This window comes from Pan paniscus, chromosome 1, assembly GCF_029289425.2.
Source record: "Pan paniscus chromosome 1, NHGRI_mPanPan1-v2.0_pri, whole genome shotgun sequence".
In the NCBI taxonomy this organism is placed as follows: Eukaryota; Metazoa; Chordata; class Mammalia; order Primates; family Hominidae; genus Pan; species Pan paniscus.
In genome coordinates, this window is record NC_073249.2 from 79,081,413 (window position 1) to 79,102,287 (window position 20,875).

Below are 20,875 nucleotides of genomic sequence, written 5' to 3' on the forward strand. Positions count from 1 at the left end.
CAATACACCTTAATTTCTTCCCTTTAGTTCCCTTCTTCCATTAAGAGACCCAAAGGCACAAGTTAAGTGGAATCCTTTCTGAGTCTCAAGGTTAAACACAAATAAATATGGAGACAAATCCGAAGTCTCCTCGCTCACCTAAAAACTGCCTTTGTTGTTTCATTGATACATTTTACATACCCATGGGTTAACAGGAATAGAACCACATTTTACAGTCACATTATAGAAGTCACTCCTACATGGTTCTGGAGTTGTCTTTCTACGGAAGCAATATGCTTGCTACTCAGAAAATTGTATTTTATTTAAACCAGGAAGCCCAGCTGTCTTTGGTAACTGTTCCTCCAAAAGGAAAACTCATTGAGAAGGTGATGCAGCCGGGATAACTTTCAGGACAATCATAACCAATGCCAGCATCTGCAAGGCCTGAACTATGGGATGTTATGACACTTGGTGAATTACTTCTGACGTACTTAATTATGCAACAACAAGATTTGCAGGAGCATAACCACATAGTTCCCCTGAGTATGCTGCCAGTATGCTCCACAAATGATTAAATATAAAATAAACAAGAGCTAACTGTGAATTATGAAGTTGTAATTCCACCAACGGGGTTCCAGTGATGTCATAAACCACTAGAGCAAAATTCATGTCACCAAAGGATCCCAGATGGGCTTAGAGAACTGTAACTCAGTAGTGGTCTCTACTACAGACGTGGGTCCAGGAAACCCTTTCACCTCTGTTTTCTGCCCCTTCACATCTCTACAAGTGCCCTTCTTTCTTGTTTTCTTCCTTCAAGTTTTCTAAAATCATACTTATCCTGCTTTTCTAAATGTAGTTCCTTTTAATTCATTCATTGGTCTGTCATTCAGGGCAGATGAACAAATACATCCTTTGGACAACAATTCATAATTATATATACTTCATTAGAAAAAAAAAGCCTGATATTTAATAGAAAATCCATTTAGGACAAGAGCCCTGAAACATACCTTAAATGGGGATATTTGAGATATAACTTTAGCATATGTCAAAACTACTAGTGGAATAAATGCAGTTGTCTTTAAATGATACATTTGGAAAGGTTATGTTGAAATTTCATACACAACCTTTTCAAAAATCAGCATCAGAAAAAAGGGAAAATTAAAACTTGGCTTTATCAGACCATAAAAAGATAAGTAAACAAAATTTCAAAATAGAAATATTGTGCTTTATCAACTGTCTGAAAGTAAGGAAGGACTTTGTAAGAAAAGAAGATAAAGATAAACTTTCATTTAAAAACATACTTAAAACTAAAATTAAATTGCAAACATCATCCATGGGGTAGGTTGCCACTTCTTTGACACGTTTTTTCTTCTAGAATAAGTGCTAACAACCACCTAAAACTAGTTTTAATATGTACAACCACAATTTATCAATATATGACAAAAAATAAAATGCCTGTAATCCCAGCACTTTGGGAGGCCGAGGTGGGCGGATCACAAGGTCAGGAGATCGAGACCATCCTGGCTAACACGGTGAAGCCTCGTCTCTACTGAAAATACAAAAAATTAGCCAGGTGTGGTGGCAGGCACCTGTAGTCCCAGCTACTAGGGAGGCTAAGGCAGGAGAATGGCATGAACCTGGGAGGTGGAGCTTGCAGTGAGCCGAGATTGTGCCACTGCACTCCAGCCTGGGCAACAGAGTCAGACTCCGTCTCAAAAAAAATAAAATAAAATAAAACAGTTAGTCTTACTTAGAATTTTGACATCCCCTGATGGTTGCCTCACATTGTTTTTCTTGGTTTTATGGGAGTGCTTAACAAAATGCCAGATGCCTAATAAGTGCTATATGTGTGCTCTTTCTCACTTGTTTGTTCACATATTTGTTTATTCAGCAACCGTTTGTTAAGCCTCCTATAATATAAAAAGCACCATGATAAGTGCTCTGAGGCTTAAACTGTTTGCCTCTGCCCTTGTCTTTAAAGCTGTATGTACTCCTTTGAAGAGATGAGACTGACACTTAAGGAGAGTTAAATAACAATGGAACACACAGGATACAGTGGATGTCACGAGGAAAATATTATTCAATACCGATTGCTGTGGGAGAAAGTGGTCTAGATCAGTGTTTTCAGACTTTGTGGGATATAAAAATCATCTGGGATATTTAATATGCATATGCTTTGGAGATTCTGAGTCACTGGGTATGAGTGGGGCCCTGGAATCTGCATTTTGAGAAACCTCAGTTCATTCTGATGCAAGTGAACCAGGCATCACATTGAAGATATGCAGGATTAGAGTATAAGGACACTAGAGAAAGAATCTCATAATCTGTTATTTCTCTTATCCCTATTCTCTAAATTATTAGACATGAACTGCACATATGGGAGAGACATAGACAGAAGAAGAAAAACAACGGCCAAAAGAAAATCTTCCTAGATGAGGAAGGGCTTCATGTGCTCCAAAGAACAGAGACCCAGAGTTATCTACATCCCCAGTTAGAGATCCTACACAATATGATAAAATATTGACAGCATTTTTAGCAAACACACACACAAACACTTTTCCGTATATCAGAATGCTATTGCCAAGAGAGCTGTGCTCCTAATCTTCGCCTAACACTCACTTAGCATGTTGGGGCTGACCTGCCCCTTCTCTCTTGCATAAGGCACATGTTAAGCTACTTTCCTAGACCACAAGCACACTAGCCTTGCAATAAACTTGTCAAAGTGCCTCACCCATGGTGACCAGTTTTCTCCACATGTATGACAACTGCTAGCCATGCTGATCTATTGCTCAAATATGCCAGAGAGATTTAATTGTTGATTGCTTGGCAAAAAAATAGAGTCCTGGATGTTTCATGATATAGAAGTGCCATCTGTATGTCTTCCAGGCTTATCAGATTTCAAAGGAAAATATGTATGAAAACAGGTCACATATCAAATGGAGGACAGAATGTTTATCTTACTCAACTGGTTTAGGAAATCTAAGTTGGCAAAAGAATGGCAACTTTATGTATAATTATAGTTAACATGGTGAGCATTATTCATGTACAAAAAATTAAGTAAACCCACAGAAATCTCAGTGGAGTAGTAAGGCAGTGCTATGTTAGAGGCACTATATGACAGAGAGAAATTAACGTGGTTGGCCTCCAGAAATTTACTAGCTATGTCAGGTCTGGAATAAGAAACCTTAACACCTTGTGTCCCAAGCATATGTCACAGAGTCTCTATAAAATTCAGAAACTAGAGGAAAGGGACTTGTCTTCTTCAATCACTGTAACATCTTAAATCCCTGTAAAATCTTTAATATTGGTGCCATCCAAAAATATAAAATGATCTGTGTTATTGTTTCACGCTGAGAGAGGAAGGGTGACCTAAAGGTGATAACCATGGTCAGCAACTTCTGAGCCAAACTCCTGGCTCTTCCAGATACTCATGGTGTGGCGGTATAAGTATCACTGAAAGTTATGAGGCATCAGTTTCTAATTGTAGATAGAAAACAAATAGACTCAATAAGTGACATGCTGTAAGACTATGGCTTTTGGAATATGCAAATATTCCTAATTTCAATGGCACTAAATGGCCTCCAACATTGATTGGGAAGCCACAGTGGACATATATCCATGCCTGAAATAAGTCATACTAGTCAGAGATGCTGTGGGGTGGAAATAATGTAAGCAAAATGCCCAGTACCCTACTACCATTCCCACTGAAGGCACTCAAATAAATGCTTGCCCTAAAGGGCATTTATAACAATTTATAATAAAGCATTTATTTGAGTAGGGTACTAGGCATTTTGCTTACATCATTTTATTATTCCAAATAACAAATCTGTGTGATAAATATTAATGTGCCAGTTTTATAGATGAGGAAATTGAGACATAGAGATTTGTCTAAAATCAGTTGGCAAGTATTAATAAATGGTGGAACCATAATTTAACACAGAATTTTCTGAATCCAACGTAAAACACATGAAGACTCCTAACGTGTCTAAATCTAAATTTAAAATATTTCACATTTGGAGACCTTGCTGTAAATCCAACAAAATGCATTCTTGTTTTTTTATTGTTACTTGACAACTTAATTTAGAAAATTCGCCATTCACTCCCTTATAGTATGACAACTCACATGCATTTAGCCCTTTATTTCTCAAATATTTTCACACACACAATCTCTTTCCGACCTGCTGTGTTAGCATGAAGAAGATAGGTGCAGCAGTCACATGCCAATTTTATAATGAAGAACATGAACCAGAGGAATTTAAAAAGGTCTGTGCAGCATGGCAATATGTTATGAAATGGCATGCCAGACTCTTCATTCCTAACTCAGTATGATTTCACCAGATAATAATGCATCTAGAGGAATTTGGTTGACATCAAAGATCATACAATATAATGAAAAATAAATAAAATGGGGTCAGAGCAGCTCCAAGCCACAGTTTTCCTATCTGTAAAATGAAAATAATTAGCCCTACCTTCTTAAAATTGGCTTTATAGACCATAGCAGCATCTGCACATTTTCTTAAAGTTTGTGAAGCAGTTTTATGTTTTATCCCAACTTATCTTTCATATTAAGAATGTTATTAATTCTTTATGACAAAGTAAGTCATCTAAATAAACCAGCAGTCTGAGTATATTAATTCAGCTGAAATGATTATATTTCAAGGACTACATAGATTGGATTTCCTGGCCTTCAAGGTAGCTCTGATTCTCCAAATCAAAAAGCCCAAAACAGTTCAGAAAACAGATATTCTCACCACCCAGAAAAAAAAAGAATGTTGAGGTAAAGAAAAAAAAAGAGAGAGGGGAGATATAAATTTAAATAGCAGTCCGTATATTCTGAGTAAGAACGATCATACCAGGAAAAATTTCTTCCCTGAGGAAAGCTAAGAACAGACTGTAACAGTCAAATGTGGAGTGATATTATTTTCTATTTCCCTTGTCAGAAGGGATTCAGTCTTTGAAATATGGCTAGCAAAACTGCAGATTTTGGTTCCATGATTAATTAACTAAATTATATTTTATTTCTTAAATGTGTTGAGGATTCAGCCTGTGGTCTTCCCCTGATCTTGAGGATTAGAGCTGTTGAACAGCACATCTGGTTATAGGCCAAGAGCTCTCTGGGTGGTTCTCTTTCTTTCCTCTCTTAGAAATAGGCAATGTGGGGGAACTTCAGAAACTTTTATTAGGCAAGTGTGGTTTTTAGTTTTCAAAAATGGTGTTTACTCTCTCTCTTCTCCCTTTCTCATGAGGAGAAAGATTAATTATTAACATATATGTCATTCATAATTTAAAATTTCTGTTCTACGGGATTTTATATCACTTGTTAATACTTTCCCTAAATAAAATATTTGTATTCATCAGGCAAATGTTTTAATGTCCACTTGCTTGGGAAAAATTTTTACGTAGACTTCATAATAATAAAATATGTTGTTTCCCTGAAATTATCACATTAAAAAAGCTGAAATGCTGTAGATGCTCATGTCTGGGTAAATGCACTATCTTTAATTTTTTATAATTGCTTCTTCCTCTGTCAAACCACACTATCATGTCCTGGAAGATGTCACTATCTTACGTATACCTCTAAAAGGTATAAAGAAATACCTTTATATAGTAAATCATTTTCCTCCTTCTTTCTTTCAAAAAGCATGTATGAGCCTTAAGATATTTAATTTTAAAAATTCAAGATTCAGGGACCAAGAGTAACAGAAAATTTCTAGTTTGCTACAAAATTTTTCCCCAACTAATTTTGTGAGCTCTTCCTCACCAAATCATGTAAAAATTGATTTTTGGAGCAGTAGTTCTCTAACTGTGGTCTAAGAACATCCTTTAGGTATTACGCAGGCTTTTCCCATTTCAAAAGAAGACACGTGCTCATATCTAGGGAAGGTTCCCAGCTAGAACAAAGAGAAAAGGAAAAGAAGCTGTTTACTCTGAAGGACTTTACTGCTGAAAATGTACCCACTGGAACTTGAGAAAGCTGGGAATTAACTGATGCCACAGCTTTCACAATCCTTGGAGAACTGTTGTTAGTGTGGTGCATGTTTGTTTAATTTTTCTGATCAGAGCAAGTGGGTTAAATGCTTACGCAGTTTTTTAATTTTAGAGAAACACAGTCTTTGAAAATGGGGTTAAAACTTTTTCCACTGAGTAAAGAAAAATCAATAATGAAGAATGTTAATGCAATATGATGCCAATTGTGTAAAAAGTGTAAGAGAAAATATTTTAACACCAAAATATTAATTGTATCTAGCTCAGACTGGTGAAAAATTGGTGTCTTGATAGTCCCGTTTCAATTTTGAAATGTAGAATAATACATTTTCAAAAATGAACATGTATTACACTTTGGTATTACTCCTATAATTTACAAAATTACTTGCAGCTAAAGATTACAAAAACAGAGATGGGGAGGAGGGGAGAAAAAAAAGGATTACAAAAACAGTAGAAGTACTCCGTACAAAAAAAAAAAAAATTGCTTACTGCAGCGGTGTTGTACACTGCAGAATACACCTTTTCCCCAAAAGTCTCTAAATCTTAAAAAAATCTAGATAATCATAAAATATTTAGAAAACAATTGAGCACTACTTGTGGAGCCACTGATTGTTATTTCCCATAGTAAGTCTTGAGAAAAGAGATTTGTGTGGTCTGGAATAAAGTAGTCAGAGAAGGTTTCGCAAGGAGGTGTGATGGGAGCAGAATCTTGGAAGAAAGCATGGGAAGATTTGCAAAAACGAGGCACAGAGCAAGGACACTTCACATCAGAAGTCAGAGAAGCCAAAATGAGACCAGAGCACATGAAAGGAGACTAGAGCACAGGGAGTTAGTATACTAGCCTAGCTAGCATACTAGGGAACAATAGGAAAACAGTTACAATCTGTGTGTGTGTGTGTGCGTGCGTGCGCAAGCGCGCACGTGTGTGTGTGTGACAGAGAGAGAGAGAGAGGTATCAGGCAGGCTGCTAGAGCAGGGATGGGAAGGTAGACTATCAAGAGTGATTTTTAAAATCAAGTTAATTCAATTTTGATGTAAAGAATGAAAAGTGATTGTGAGTTCTAAAGAAAGAACATGACATGATTTTTTACATGTACTTGTAGAAAAATACACTAGCATTTGTCATTCGGAAATTCAACAAATATTCTTTAGGGATCTATTATATCCAGTCTTTGTAACCAACACATTAAGGACAAGCATGGATACAGAGAGTTTCCACAGGCTAGGAGGGTGGTACAGCAGTGCAGGTGAGCCAGGATAGAGACTTAAACAGTAGATGAATTCAAATTATTTTAGAAGGTAAACTTGATAGGATTTGGGGATGGATGGAACAGAATCATAAAGGAAGGAGAGTCAAGGATGAGTCTGAAGTGCATGAGTCTTGCATCCACATGTTACCATATAGGAAAACAGGGAAAGCTGTAGGAGGATCAGACTGGGGAAAGAAAGTTCGTTAGTTCCATGTTTTGTTGATTTTGAGGTCGAAGCACGTTTGTGATATTCAAATGGAAATGTCAAATAAGTGGCTGCAGATATGGATTGCAGCTCCAATGGAGAGTCTTGAAGCTGTAAACAGGGAGTGGTTAGTATATAGATGGTTATTAAAATGGTGGGCCTAGAAGATAACTCCTAGGCAAAAGGTATGAAATGGGAAGGGGAGGGTAAAGTGGCTAGTACTTAGGCTAGATTCGAAAGGTGTTCCACCAAGGATGGAGAGCTCATTCTCTCACTTGGTAAGCATTAACTGAACACAGGCAACAATTTAGCAACTGTCCCAGTAGTATACTACTGCTGGAGTCCAGACCAGTATTTAGGGAAGCAGCACTGGTAGAAAATGGAAAGTCACAATGTACATAATTATTTAATGTTACCTCCCAGTTTGAATTAATGGTGATATGCGAAAATGCCCAGGTATAAAGGTTTACATTGAATACCTACTTCAATGGGAACTTTCAAATTCATATATTTATGAGTTAGCTGAAAATAAAACAGAATGATATCCAGTCCCCAAAACCTAAATCTCCAAGAAGTCTGTAACTTGGCTATTATAAAATGAATTAGCAGAAAAGAAAAATACATAAAGATACCAGGTATATTACATATAATTGAGCTCAGCGGTCCTCTTGTTTTCTGAGGATCCTAGAAAACAGCATTTAGGAGACCTCTGTGGCCTCTAGGTGTCAATTTTCTCTGCAACACAGATTTTTGGCAAACTGCTGAAGCAGAGAGAGTACCAAAAAAAGGGGAGTAGACAAGGACAGGAGCCTGGGGCACTGACTCTCACCACCCTCCCGGCCCAAACCAAATCTAACAATCCCTTTGAAGACTAACATTAAATTTGTGTGGAAAATAACAATGGAAACTTGAGAAAATGTGGTTCTCTGTATATATCTGAAGTGCTGGCTAGGTCTTACACTTTGCCCATATTCAAGCTGATTGAACTTAGCATATAGTGGCTCAAATTTTGATTGAGTTGGGCTCCTTGGCCTCTAAGTTGTATATACGAATTCTCTTTGAAAAGATTTGGCATCCCCGATTATATTTAGAGGACTGGGATCACCCATCTGTTTTTATGCTTATTTATAACTACACCACTTTCCAGCACTGTGAGGTCCTTGAAAATATAATGACATGACTGATGATGAGAAATTAAGTGAATGGGGTGAATGTTCTTATTCTCAGACAAACGTTTGTGGGAAAGCAATTTCCCTTACAGTTCTGGCCTTGTGCTCCTGTTTCTAGTGAACACTCCAGCTCAGATTATCTTGGAAAGTATGTATTAACCATCATCTAGGCTATGAAGAAAAAATATTCATTATTCCAGTTTGTTACTCTCACCGTTGCCTTGATTTGTTGACCCCCATTGTCAGGGAGTGGTAAGAAGTCGAAAATCCCTAAATTTACAGAAGGGGTTAAAAATTTATCCTCATCTGTCCTGTGAGTCTCTTGAAACTCTTGCCCAAAAATGGAGGATCAGTGGAGGCCAGGAGTCAGATTTGCAGATTGGAAATGGCTTTAGGTACCCAAGTTGCAGGCTCACACAAGATTTGGGGCAGTTATTGTTCTTCCGTGAGGAGGAAAGGTTACCCTGATCCCAGGGCCTAAAACTCTATGGTGCCAGGTTTTCTCTTCTGTCTTAACACTCCAGGCACTGTGAGGGCTTCTGTGGCAGTTTTTCAACATCTCACTAATACCAGCCACTTCTCCATTTCTCAGATCTGCCCTTCTTTCTTTGAAGACCTCAAGTACATATGCAGAAAAGTCCACACAGCTCCATGGGGACAAATCCTCTCCTCCGCCATGGAACCCAGGCGTCAGTCCTAGCACCCACCAATTCCATCCACGGTCATCTGGCCCCACTCCTCTCCTGCCACCCTGGAACCCCGACCACCCTCATTTGAAAGGAGGAGAGGCAGGCAGCCAATGCTCCTGCCAGCTGTCTACATGTTTCCATTAAGATGCATGTGTGTGCAGCTTATATTCCTATAGTCCCTGAAGTGTCTTCAAGCTATTATTTCCCACGTTTTGTTACTGTCTCTCCTGCAGGAACACAGAAATTTTTGAAGGCAGGATAGGTACCAGCGCAGCCTGGGAGGAGCGCGCCCCCTTTCGGCGAAAGAAGGCAAGGAGGAATGCGTCTGGCGAGGCTCGCCGCTAATTTACCCGGCGGAAAGCAGCGCCTGACGTCGGTACAGCAGAGAGGAGAACTGCGAAGATGGGGTGGGGGTGTTTGTTTCTTTGCCGAGGCAGAGACCACACCACTATAACCAAAAATACTGTGGGCTCTGTTTTCAACGTTAAAATTCTTCATTCAGTTAATTACTCTTCCACCCATTCCACAACCTCAAGCCCCAGTAAAGGTGAGATCCAAAAAGAGCCCCCTGTTCCGACTACTATGTCAACTTTATTACTGCATCCGAGTTTCCGTGTATTCTCTCTCTGCCCGTTAAGAAAGTTTCCAATCACTTCACAGTAACTCGGTGAAAGTAAACAAAATAGGAGTAGAACCTGCCCTTGCCCTTTCTCATAACTCGGATCTTGGGGATTCAAATTAATACATGAATTTCAGATTTATCCCTTTGTAAGAGAGCTGAGCCTGGGCAGACTCAATGATGGTAAAAATAAGCCCCAAAGTTCTCGGGAATTAGAGCTTCTTCATTACGTGGAGCAGCTAAGGGACTGGGACATCCAGTACCCGACGAATGTGTTCTGGGCATAACTCAGACCCTTATTCCTATATCTGAGAACCGCGGGAACAGAAGAATCCCCAAGATGCTGGTTGTCCTCAGATTCCTCTAACTCACTTGTGCATCTGATTGATTTATTCTGACATGTTTTCTTTATTTTCTTTCATAAAATTTCCTTAACCAACCACCATTTGTGCCTTAATTCCCCTCCCCTACGCTAGCATGGCCCTAAAATCATCTTCCCAGGTATATTTTTATCAAGAAAAGTAGTCCCCAGGCAAGTGAAATATGGTATTTTTTTAATCTTAAAGTTAAAAATCGATACCCCATAATTGTCTGGATGAGTACTTCCCTGAGGCTGCCGCATTAAATTAGAAAAATGACAACGACAATCTACTAATATTTAGTCCACAGTGGAGAGGTATTACTCAAGAACATCTACACCTGAAAAACAAACCTGCCAACCCTGAACCACTAATGACTGTTTCTCTGCAATGTATCTCCTAACTTATTGATTTTAGAATAAACAGCATTTGGAGAAAAGGGGGCATGGCAGCCGTTGGCTGACATTATTATTGCTGTTTGAGACTGTTGGGTTTTGAGTGCTTGCCTGCTCACCAAGCCGTTTGATTTTAAAGGAATCCAAATTCTTGTGGATACATAACGCTGACATATGCATCCTCTTTATTAATATATTGCTGTAAACGGAGTTAAAGGACACCCAAACAATGGGAGTGGTACTCAAAAAGCATCAAAGTAAAATACAGAATTCGACAAAGGGCTCCCAATCAGATTACAACGGTGTACACTCACAGGCAGTTCTCTAAATGTTTGGACATGGAGAGTTGGCCCCTTATCCAAACATTGCCTGTAATTTTTTATCTTTAGCTATAAGGAATACTTTAAGGGTCCTGTTAATTAAACTTACAAAGGCTTGGATAGAGAATGCGAGCCCCCACGTTTTACATTTTCCTTGAGAGGATACTCTGACCCCCAAAACACTTCTATCACCTGGAGAAAAATAAGCGAAATGCAATCCTTATCTCCTTCTCTACAAACACACTCCCGATTTCAAAAAGTTGTTCCTCGTATAGCTTCTTCTAAAGGGGGGAAAAATACATTCATATTTCCAGAGCGGTTGAAAGTGAGCTCGGCCTTGGAACTGGAGGCGCGCCGGGGGTCGCAATGCAGGCACAGGCACTTACAGACCTTTGCAACAATCCCGTACCTGAGGGCCCTAGTGCTTCCGCCAAGGAGGGTTTTCCAGGAGTTAGGGGTCTGCGATGGTGGTGTGGTAGGCTGATGGATGGAGCGGGAAACAGTGTGTAGGAGAGGGATTGTAAAAGAAACATGCCTTTTAAAATAAAAAATCAGACTGGTCTAGGGATTGTCGTGGTTGAAAATCTACAGTTGTTATTTCTTGGAAAAGGGTCCTGGCTGGGAGAGACATTCAAAGCTGGGTCGGTGGAATAGAAAGGCATCACTGCTTCTGAATGGACTTTTTTTTTTTTTTTTTTTTTTGCAGCGGGGAGCCTGAAGGTGACATCTTGTTGGTTTGGAGATGATTTATTCGCTCGTGTTGTAAAATCTAAAATGACACTCCTGGGAAGGGGAAGGAACTATAAGGACCCGTGTGACCCATTGCTGTCTGCCTGAAGCCCTGGCGCTCTGACCTGAGTGCACCGGGGTTAGGTGTCTCAGCCAAAATGCAGGACTGCACGACGTCTAACGCATGGGAGAGATGCTCTGAAACATGGGGGTGGGTATTCACTGCATTCCAGAGTTGGGGGATCTGGAGGCCCAGTGAGTCCTTCGGACTTCACAGGCCTGTGTCCTCACACTTCAAATTCCAAATCGTCCTTCACCCAAAAGTGGGTAGGAGTCACTGGACTATCAATTTCCCCAAAATTCTAAGAGAAGGCGGTCACCCGGGCCCCTACTTCTGCATGTAAAATAAACCGAAATCACCACCTCTTGGCTAGCCTTGACATTCAGCTTTGGGGACTCAGTGAAGCACTTAATCCTGTATTTCACCTCCTCTAAAGAGAAAAGTTTCCAGGCTACCCTTAAAGCTATATATTTCATTGGCTCTCCTCTTCAACGAGATAATTGAAGCTCAAATTTAGACTGCCAGCACGGGCTCCAGAGTCCCAGGATGGTGCTGCATAAGAAAATTTCTGGCACCAGGGTTGTTGCAAAAGATGAGACTCTAGAAGTTGATATTACTGTGATGCGAATTCCAACTTGGGAGCGCCCTAGAAAATGTTCCCGCTCTCCTGGGCGTTTCTCTGGGGAAGAGAAGTTGGCGGGGCAAGGTCCCGAGAGAGTGTGGCTGGTAGATTGGGCAAGCAATTCCTTTGCGCTGCGTTTACACCTCTCCCTTTGTGACAAATCGATTTCCCGCGTCGCTGCTTTGTATTTGCATCCCGCCGCGGCCCGGGAGCCAGCTGCGCCGGGTGCACACTTAGCACCGGCTTGTGAATGTGTGCGTGTGTGCGCGCGTGTCTAATTGACTTTCCGTCTACCTTTTTATGACTACATGTGTTTCCAACAAAAGGTCTTATTAGGACAATCTGGTTTCACTAATTTAGAGGTTGGAAACGTGGAAGGCAGGCGCATTTTTTTTTTCAAAGAGTTTGCAGAAGTTCAGATTAAGAAATGACAGCGGGATGCACTGTCCTCATTGAAGTAGGTCTGCCTATTTTTATGACCTGTTCCTCTTTCCTCTCCCTGATTACCCACGTTCTGCCACCACCCCCATTCACACTCCACACTCTCCCATTAGCCACTGGATCCCAAACAATGTTAAAGAACTATTTCTTTGAACACTTAATGTATTTGAGCACAGAAGTTGAGAATTTACTAGTCTGGGAGACTCAGTAAAAAGTGAAAGAAAGCATTCTACAGAGAGGACAGTGTAGTGAATATCAACCAAGGTGGGGGTGGGGACAGAATTGCTGATGGTGAGTGGGGTGGGGAGGGTCTGGGAGAAGCCCTCACTTTAGAGAATACCTACTCCTTCTAACTATATTCGGTCCAGGTTATAGTTAGGAATTTTGCAAAATTAAGAATCTAATATTGAAGGTGTAAGTGGAGTTTGTTTTGCTAATTTCAGCTGAAGAGAAAATTTAGAAAGGACGAGGACTGTTTCTATATAGCTAAAAGAGCCAAAGGCTTCTTTTTAATATTCCCCATCTCTCCGCAGGAGACAATGGTTTCCCACTCGAGTAGACTTCCAGCGGGATACAAAGGGCGCCAGACTCCTGGTTTCATCCCTGAGTCCCTTTGGGGGTGGGGGAGAGTCTGCTCTAGCCATCCTTTCCCGAGACACTCCCCTCTTCCCTGATTCACAGTCTGAGCCTCATTGTCACTGCAGGCTGGAGGCCCAGCTGTCCTGACTTCCAAGTAGCTCACAACAGCTTTCTTGGCAACTCTTGATGGGAGCCCAAAAACTAGGATTGCGGGTTCCCCTGGACGCTTGCTACCATAAGACTCGTCAGGCCCTCCCATTCTCATGCCAGCGGAGAAAAGAGAGGTTGAGAAAAGCGCTTATAAAAGCAACAAACTATTCGTTAGAACGCTACCCTCATCTCTCTAGGAAGCAAGGCCTGGAGTGTGTGTGTGTGTGTGTGTGTGTGTGTGTGTGTGTGTGTTTCTCGGCTACTTTCCTAGCTCCAGGTGCCTGTCACTTCGTCCCCATCACCTCACTCTGCCTTCTGCGGCCTCCTCCGGAAGCTGTCTCTTGATCATGCTTCCGCAGAGCATCCTCTTTCTGAGCCTCAGTTTCCTTTCTGGGTCTTCTCCCCACAAGGCCTCTCTAGTCATTGTAACTCTGAGATGAGCCCGAGTATCACGTGGGCGAGTTTCTAGAGTCTTCTCCCCTTCTCCCGGGACATACAGTCCCCAACTCCGCCCGGGATGCTGAGCTTGTCCTCTAGCGCTCCTGAGGACTCCACGTGCTCCACAGGGCCTCTGAGGCGCCAGGCTCAGGTCTCACAGAAGCCAGTCCCCAGTCCAGGGCAGCCTCGCAGCCACCGCGCGTCGCCTCCGAATCTGCTCGGGGGCGCTCCATAGCTAGCTTCCTCTGGCCAGCCCGCCTCCATACCCACTCTAAGGCCACGACGAATCCCGAGCTCCCTTCTTGGGAGTGGCATCCACTCAGAGCCAAACAACCGGTACAATTTGCATCCCTCTTCCCCTGCAGTATCTGAGGGCCACCACGGCTGGCTTGTTCCCCAGGCTGGCCGAGGCCGCTGGCCTTGGCCCTGGTTTTCTCATCCTCCAGCCTCCTCATAGGGCAAAGCAGCATCTAGTCTCTCCTGCCCCACTCTGGTCTTCTAAGCAGAAGTTTCTTGGTGGTCCTGTTTTCTGTTGTGGGTCCAGCCTCTAGTATCCGAACAGTGGTAAATGTTGCAATTAATAAGTCGTCCTGGCAAAACAGAAACGACTGGACGTGCAGAATTGGTGAAGCTGGGGTCTACACCAAATGCTGTTCTCCCTACTTTGTTTTTTTTTTTTTTTGTTTTTTTTTTGAGACGGAGTCTCACTCTGTCATCCAGACTGGAGTGCAGTGGCACTATCTGGGCTCACTGCAACCTCTGCTTCCCGGGTTTAAGCGTTTCTCCTGCCTCAGCCTGCTGAGTAACTGGGATTACAGGCGCTCGGCACTACGCCCGGCTAATTTTTGTATTTTTAGGAGAGAGGGGTTTCACCACGTTGGTCAGGCTGGTCTCGAATTCCTGACCTCGTGATCTGCCCGCCTCGGCCTCCCAAAGTGCTAGGATTACAGGCGTGAGCCACCGCGCCTACATTTTTCGTTTTTCATTTTCCCTGGTAAAACGTTTAAAAACAATCATAGTATTTCTCAGTGCATTTTGTTAGAACTAAGAGTGCCTATGCAAACACTTAAGTAATGCTGCGGGTGCAGCCTCTCAAGCACCCAAACCCTAAACAGAACGTCTCTGTCTCTATCCCTAGCCCTTTATGCGGAACTTGGGGACACCTGGTTCTTCATTCCTCAGAGCTGGCCACCTTTCTCTGGTGTCCAGGCCAGACTTCCTCATTCAGTTCCTGTAGCCGTCTGCTAATGCATTGGGTGGATCGGCCCTAGGCCGCTTTTGGCTAAAAACACCCAGGGGCGCCCAGGCCGGAACTAAGGAAGCAGGGTGAAGACCAGGCGCCCTGAGCACACCAGAGGCTCTCTCTGCGGCTTGCTGTAGCGTGGCCCGCGGGGCCACCACTGTGCCCGGACCCTGTTTCCAATTGTTTCTGTGTGCAGTTTGATTTGTATGTCTATTCTTTGAGAGTCTGAAATAGGCAACGTTTTGTGAAAATCATAGAATGCTGGCGGGCCCCCCGGTTCCACGATTTCCAAATTTGAAGACAAAATGGTAACCAGCAACTACTGACATAGAAAGCAACCAGCCTCATTTGAGAACTTACAGCTAAGTTCAGACTCTTGCAACCTCGAGGAGAAGAGGGAGTATCTGTACATATCTGGCCACACGTCACCTGGGATGAACAGGGTGACCGGTCTGTTACAGACTTGGGGACATGGGGATACAATTGCAGTCTCTTTTTAAGGCACTAGCGAAGCGAGATTTTCATGGGTCGCGAGGTTGGTCGGTGAGGATGGGGAAGGGAAACTGGACTTTTCTGGGCGTTTAAGAGCCAATAGGGAGAGCTCCTCTAAGGTGACACTGACCTCCGCACTGAAGCTCGCGCCTCCCGGATGCAGCTCGCCTGTGCGGGATCATGCGGGGCTGGATTTCAGGTTTCACCCGTAAAGGACATTCCCTTTGCTTGGCCTGCGTTTTCCCAAGCCAGCCGGGCTTTTGACTCTGCCAGTCTCAAACCCATTTGCGGTAGAGGCAACAGCAGGGGGCAGAGAGCAGCTCCAGCGTCTGGGGCCGGGCGTTCTCTCGGGGCCTCCCGGTCGCGCCCGGCCTTACGGTGCCCGCGTGGAGAGTGCAGCCCGAGCAGCGCCAAGTCCTGCTCCCTGTGCCTGGTGCCCTCCCTCAAGCCGTCATACGCTGCCCGAGAGAAGCCCTTCCAACCCGACTCAGCATCTTTAACCTGCTGCTTTCCCAAACAGCGCTGGCTCTCTGAGTTTGCACCCCGCTAAGACCTTTTCCCAGCCCAGCCCCGCCGCCCCGCGTGCGGGATGAACCGAGCCGGTGCCTGGCCGAAGTAAAGAGAGTCCGCCGCGGACAGAGTCCCTGCCTGAGACCGCAGGGCCTCGGAGTGTCCCCGGACCTTGGAGCCTCTCTCCAGCGTCCTCCTTGGCTATGCCCTCGGCCGAGACCCGCTTTTCTCATCTGGTTTCCCCTGTGACTGGCCCTTCCTTTGAAGTCTGCCATCACCTCTCCTGGTCCCAGGACCTTGTCTTTCTGGCCGCGGACGGGCTCTAGCTGCCCTACACGGGTCCCCGCCCTCTGTCCCGGGCACACACCCCCGTGGGCATGCGCCCCTCACTCACTGTCCTGCTGCGGGGTGTCGCTGCCGCTGGTGAGTCCCGGCGACTCCAGCAGGCTCCGGCCAGCCTCGCCCACGTTCTCATCCGCCTGTGCCGCCACCATGTCCCCGGCTTCCTCCAGGTCTAGCAGGTGACTGACGGAGAAGTTCTTTTTCGCCTGCAGGGTGTCGAGGTTGCCCGGGCTGTCCAAGCGGCCGCCCAGCGCCGGTTGCCGCTCCAGAACGTGCCCGTAGCTGGAGGTCATGGTCTCCCCCACCGATCCCACCCACCCCCCTCTTCCCGCTCGAATCAACACCAAACGCTGTGGGCGCGAGGGGGGAGAGGAGCCGAGTGGGGAAGAAAGAGGGGGGTAGTGGAGAGAGAGAGAGAGAGAGGGAGGAAGAGGGAGGGAAGGAGAGGAAGGCCAAAAAAAAAAAAAAATTGGAATAGAGGGCGGGGGACCCCCTTCTGTAGAGCAGAGCGTTCTGCACCAGCCGCCTTCCGCAGCCTTGGTTGCTTTCCTGAGGCCAAGTCCGGCGCGGTCCAAAGAGATAATCCACACTAAAATACAATATTAAAAAGTCACCCTATGTTCAAGTCAGGAGAAAAAAATCCCTTCCAACTCTCCAAAAGTGTCCACACGCACAGACTAAAAATAATAATAAGGGGGAGAGAGGAAAGCGGAGGCCAGCAGGGCGGGGGAGTTAGGCAAACAGAAGAAGAGAGAAGAAGGGGTGGGAGAGAAGAATCAAAGTGAATGGTTTTTTTAAAGGTTAAAAAAGTTATTCCCAGGCAAGAGTTCAAGCACCAACAGAAGAAGGCTTGTTCCAGCTTTAAAACATCTTCAAGAAAACGTGTTCCCCCCTCTCTGCACTCCTGTGGATTCTCAGGAGTGACTAAAGTTTCAGGAGGAGAGGGTGATGTCTTGCAGATGTATTAGAGAGCAGGATTCTCACTTTACTTTTTGTAAAGAGTAAAAAAAAAAATTAAGAATTAAAAAAAAAAGGCTTCAAGAGTCCGACGGAGGGTGCTGGTGGGTTCCCCCCTTTCCCTTCTCTCTCTCCCCCTCTTCTTGCTGGGCTCCTTTTTCCTTCTCAGTTGGATCAAGAAGCTCTCTGGCACTTCAAAAGGCACAAACTGGCATGCAGAGGAGGCTTTGTAGGGAATACAAGAAAATTGGAGACCCCTGGGAGGGCAGATCTCGACTTAATAGGAGCCTGTAATTACGTGGCAAAGCCTTTGTGCTGTGCCTGACGTTTCACAGACCCCCTTTCTCCATCACAATCTCCTTCTTCCTCCTTTCCCTGGGACCAAAAAACAGTCTGATTAAGAAAACCCCCTTTGCCAACATCAGAGTTAGAGAGAAAGGGAGAGGGAGGGAGCAAGAGAGAGGGAGGGAGAGAGGGAGGGAGGGAGGGAGGAAGGGAGAGAGAGAGAGAGAGAAAGAGAGAAGAGAAATGAGAGAGGGAAGAGAGCAAGAGAGCCCCTTTGGATTTCTAAAGGTCTAATTATCATTCCCCTGCAATAATATCATGGGGAGAAAAGACAAACTGAAACTCACAGTCACTTCAAACGTGCTGATTATTTTGCTTCGGCATTAACTCCTCCAGATTTGTTTAAGATCCTGTTGGAAAATCTCATTTGCATGTTTTGATAACAGCTGTGGGGAAATTTGGAAAAAATCCACCACCATCACAATCAAATTTTCTTCTCCTTCTGCCTTCCCCCAAACCGCCCCCCCCCAAAAAAAAAAAACATTTTCTGCTGTTCTAACAGTTTGGGGCGGAGTACAGGGAGAAAGTAAGCATATTAAGGCTATTTTTGGTTCCGTAGAGGGAGCCTATTAAATAATGTAATAAAAATAACAAGAGGGATGATAATAGGAAGTTCTCTCACGCCTCTCGCACGGACTAAAGGCAGGTTGGGGAGATCCAGAGGGCACCGAGTTTATTTGAGGCTTTCCCCGCCATTAGGCATACCAGGACTAGGGCAATGAGAAAAGTACGTGTTTATTAAACTGGAAGAAAGGACTCCAAATATATATTATAATCTTTCTCCCTACCCCCGCCAATTTTGTAACTTCTACGGTAAGGCCAAAGTTGCTTCCCCAGGCGAGGACGCTAAACCCAGAGGGTCCCGCTGCCCAGATTCCTTGGAGCAGGCAGGAGCACTCCCAGAGGCAGGAGTTGGGGAGGCTTCCGTGCGGTTCTGCGTCCAGCCTGGCTGTGGTGGCAGGAGGACAGAGAGGGGCGGAGGAACCCCCATCTAAGTCTACGGATAATCCTCTGTCGTCCGTCTGCGGAGCCCTAACCTGACAGAAGACAGAGAGGTGCTGAGCAGTTTTTTCATGACCTGTTGGAATTTGGTAACAGCTTTAACAGTCTCATTAGAAATGAGTTACTGTATGACGACTAAGTAAAATATTAAGTGCTTATTTGTGGCGTTTTATGTTCTTTAAACGCGCACTCACACACACACACACACACACACACGCATCTGTACTCCCGCACTCCCTTGATTGCTAGACTTTTTTTTTTTTCTTCCTATAGTCAAGAGGCTCGACTGGAGAGAAAGAAGGGTACGAGTGTGTGTAAATGGTTTCTGGGCTCCAAACGGCCATAGTTAGCCCAGAACTTCCAGCCCTGATCTGGGAAAAGAACATTTGATGCCATCAAAGGGCTGCAGATTGAAACCAGATGTGCTCGCCTCGGTTCTTTCCATGCATTTAATTAAGGAGCTGGGATGGAGGAGACTTTTTCATCATTAGTCCACCCACTCCCCCCTCCTCTCGGCGGTCCTTCGCCCTCCCCCCACTCTCCCCGCCCCCACCCCCATCCCTTGGCCGCTCGAACCCCCGACCGGGAGCCCAGAGCCCTGCCAGCGCCGCACTGTGCGCCGCGCACGTCGCTCGATCTCCCCAGCGGTACCGGCTCTAAGCAGTAAACATCTGTGCGCTTCTGAGCCAGGGACGCGCGTGGGGGGTGGGCGTGCACGCGGGTGGGCCAGCGCAGAGTGGGAGCTTGTGGGTGCTTTCCGTCGGGATTTCCAACTCAGCTGCCTCCGAGAGCCTAAGCTGAGCGCCGCACGTGCTCGTGCCATCTGCTGTACTGGACGCAGTCTAATAGCGCAGAGAGGTTTCCATCCGGCATCCAGTTCGATGTGGGCCGTTTTTCCCTTCCCAGCGGTCTGTCCTTGGAGCTGATTAGTCTCCCCAAAACCTCCCTAGAAATAGAGCAGCTCCTCGCCTCTCCCTCCTTTCGCACTCTCTATCCTCATTTACAGAGTTGCGTTTTAACGTTGCTGTTTTTCCCCTACACAGACCCAATTGCCCGTCGTGACAAAGGTGTGGGTAAGGGCTGGGGACTTTTGGCACCCCCAAGACACGATGTTCCCCCTAAAGATCCAGCGTCTTCAGTCATTTAGGGGGTCAGCGTCCTCAGATCGCCCTTTCGAGGAAATTGCCTTATCCGGGTGAATGGTCAATATGGTTGGGGAGCGAGGAATAGCCACAAGCAAGAGAGTTTATAGATGGGCATCCGGAGGCATACGCAGTCGTCTCCGCTGATATTCGGACGCATTCTCTAGAGGGACCGGGCGCTTCTTGAAAATCACCCACTTGTCATTCGTGTTAATATCAACCAGTACTACCAATACCAACTAGGATGCTAACGGTTTCAAGAAAAACACCGCACACATTTACTAATTTATGGACTATATATATATTATATAATATACATAATGTATAATATGAATTTCTATGTGCAATATTTTCCCCAAATGTCTTTCAGACTGATGGCTCAGATACCCGCCAATGAGCTGGGCTTGTCAGACCTGTGCAGCGCCGCTCCTGCAGCTCTAGAAGCGCAAGGTCGGGGAGCCCACCTCTAGAAAAGGAGGTGGTCTTTGAAGAGTGAGGAACGGAGACTGTCTTTGAGTCCTCGGAGCTGGAACTCGGGAGCAGAGTCCCAGGGTATTCAGGAAAAGGGAAGAGCTGCGTCGGGGACTTAGTCGCGGTCCCCGGGCGGGTGGGGGGCGCGAAGCAAGCAGCAGGGCCCGCTCCCGCCGTTCCGCAGTGCTTTTCTCAGAATCCCGCGGAGGTCACCAGAGCGCTAAGGCTTGAGAGACTCTTCACCACTACGGAGAGGCTGCTCTTTCCTGGGATATCCCGTAGGCCTCAGCTGCAGGGACCAAGCCCTGGATTCCTCTAGCCCCGACATCACCGCAGGGAGTTGCGAGGCAGGGTGGGCTGCGGGACGCGTTGGGACAGTCT

The 20,875-nt window shown here is 44.9% G+C and overlaps 1 protein-coding gene across 4 annotated transcripts in view; it reads right to left on the reverse strand.

Annotated features, from left to right (window-relative positions):
• The window catches only part of PRRX1 (paired related homeobox 1), a 77,966-nt gene extending 58,253 nt beyond the window's left edge, over positions 1-19,713 (reverse strand). For 2 of the 4 annotated variants that reach the window (XM_003824643.5, XM_063603990.1), the window contains exon 1: positions 16,630-18,320. In XM_003824643.5, coding sequence (XP_003824691.1) covers positions 16,630-16,870 — 241 coding nt within the window. In that variant the 5' untranslated portion in view covers positions 16,871-18,320. Of the gene's footprint in view, positions 1-16,629; positions 18,321-18,501; positions 18,897-19,532 lie in introns of those variants that run through there. The other 2 variants (XM_063603982.1, XM_063603991.1) reach the window with 2 other exon arrangements.
• Positions 19,714-20,875: the final 1,162 nt, after the last annotated feature.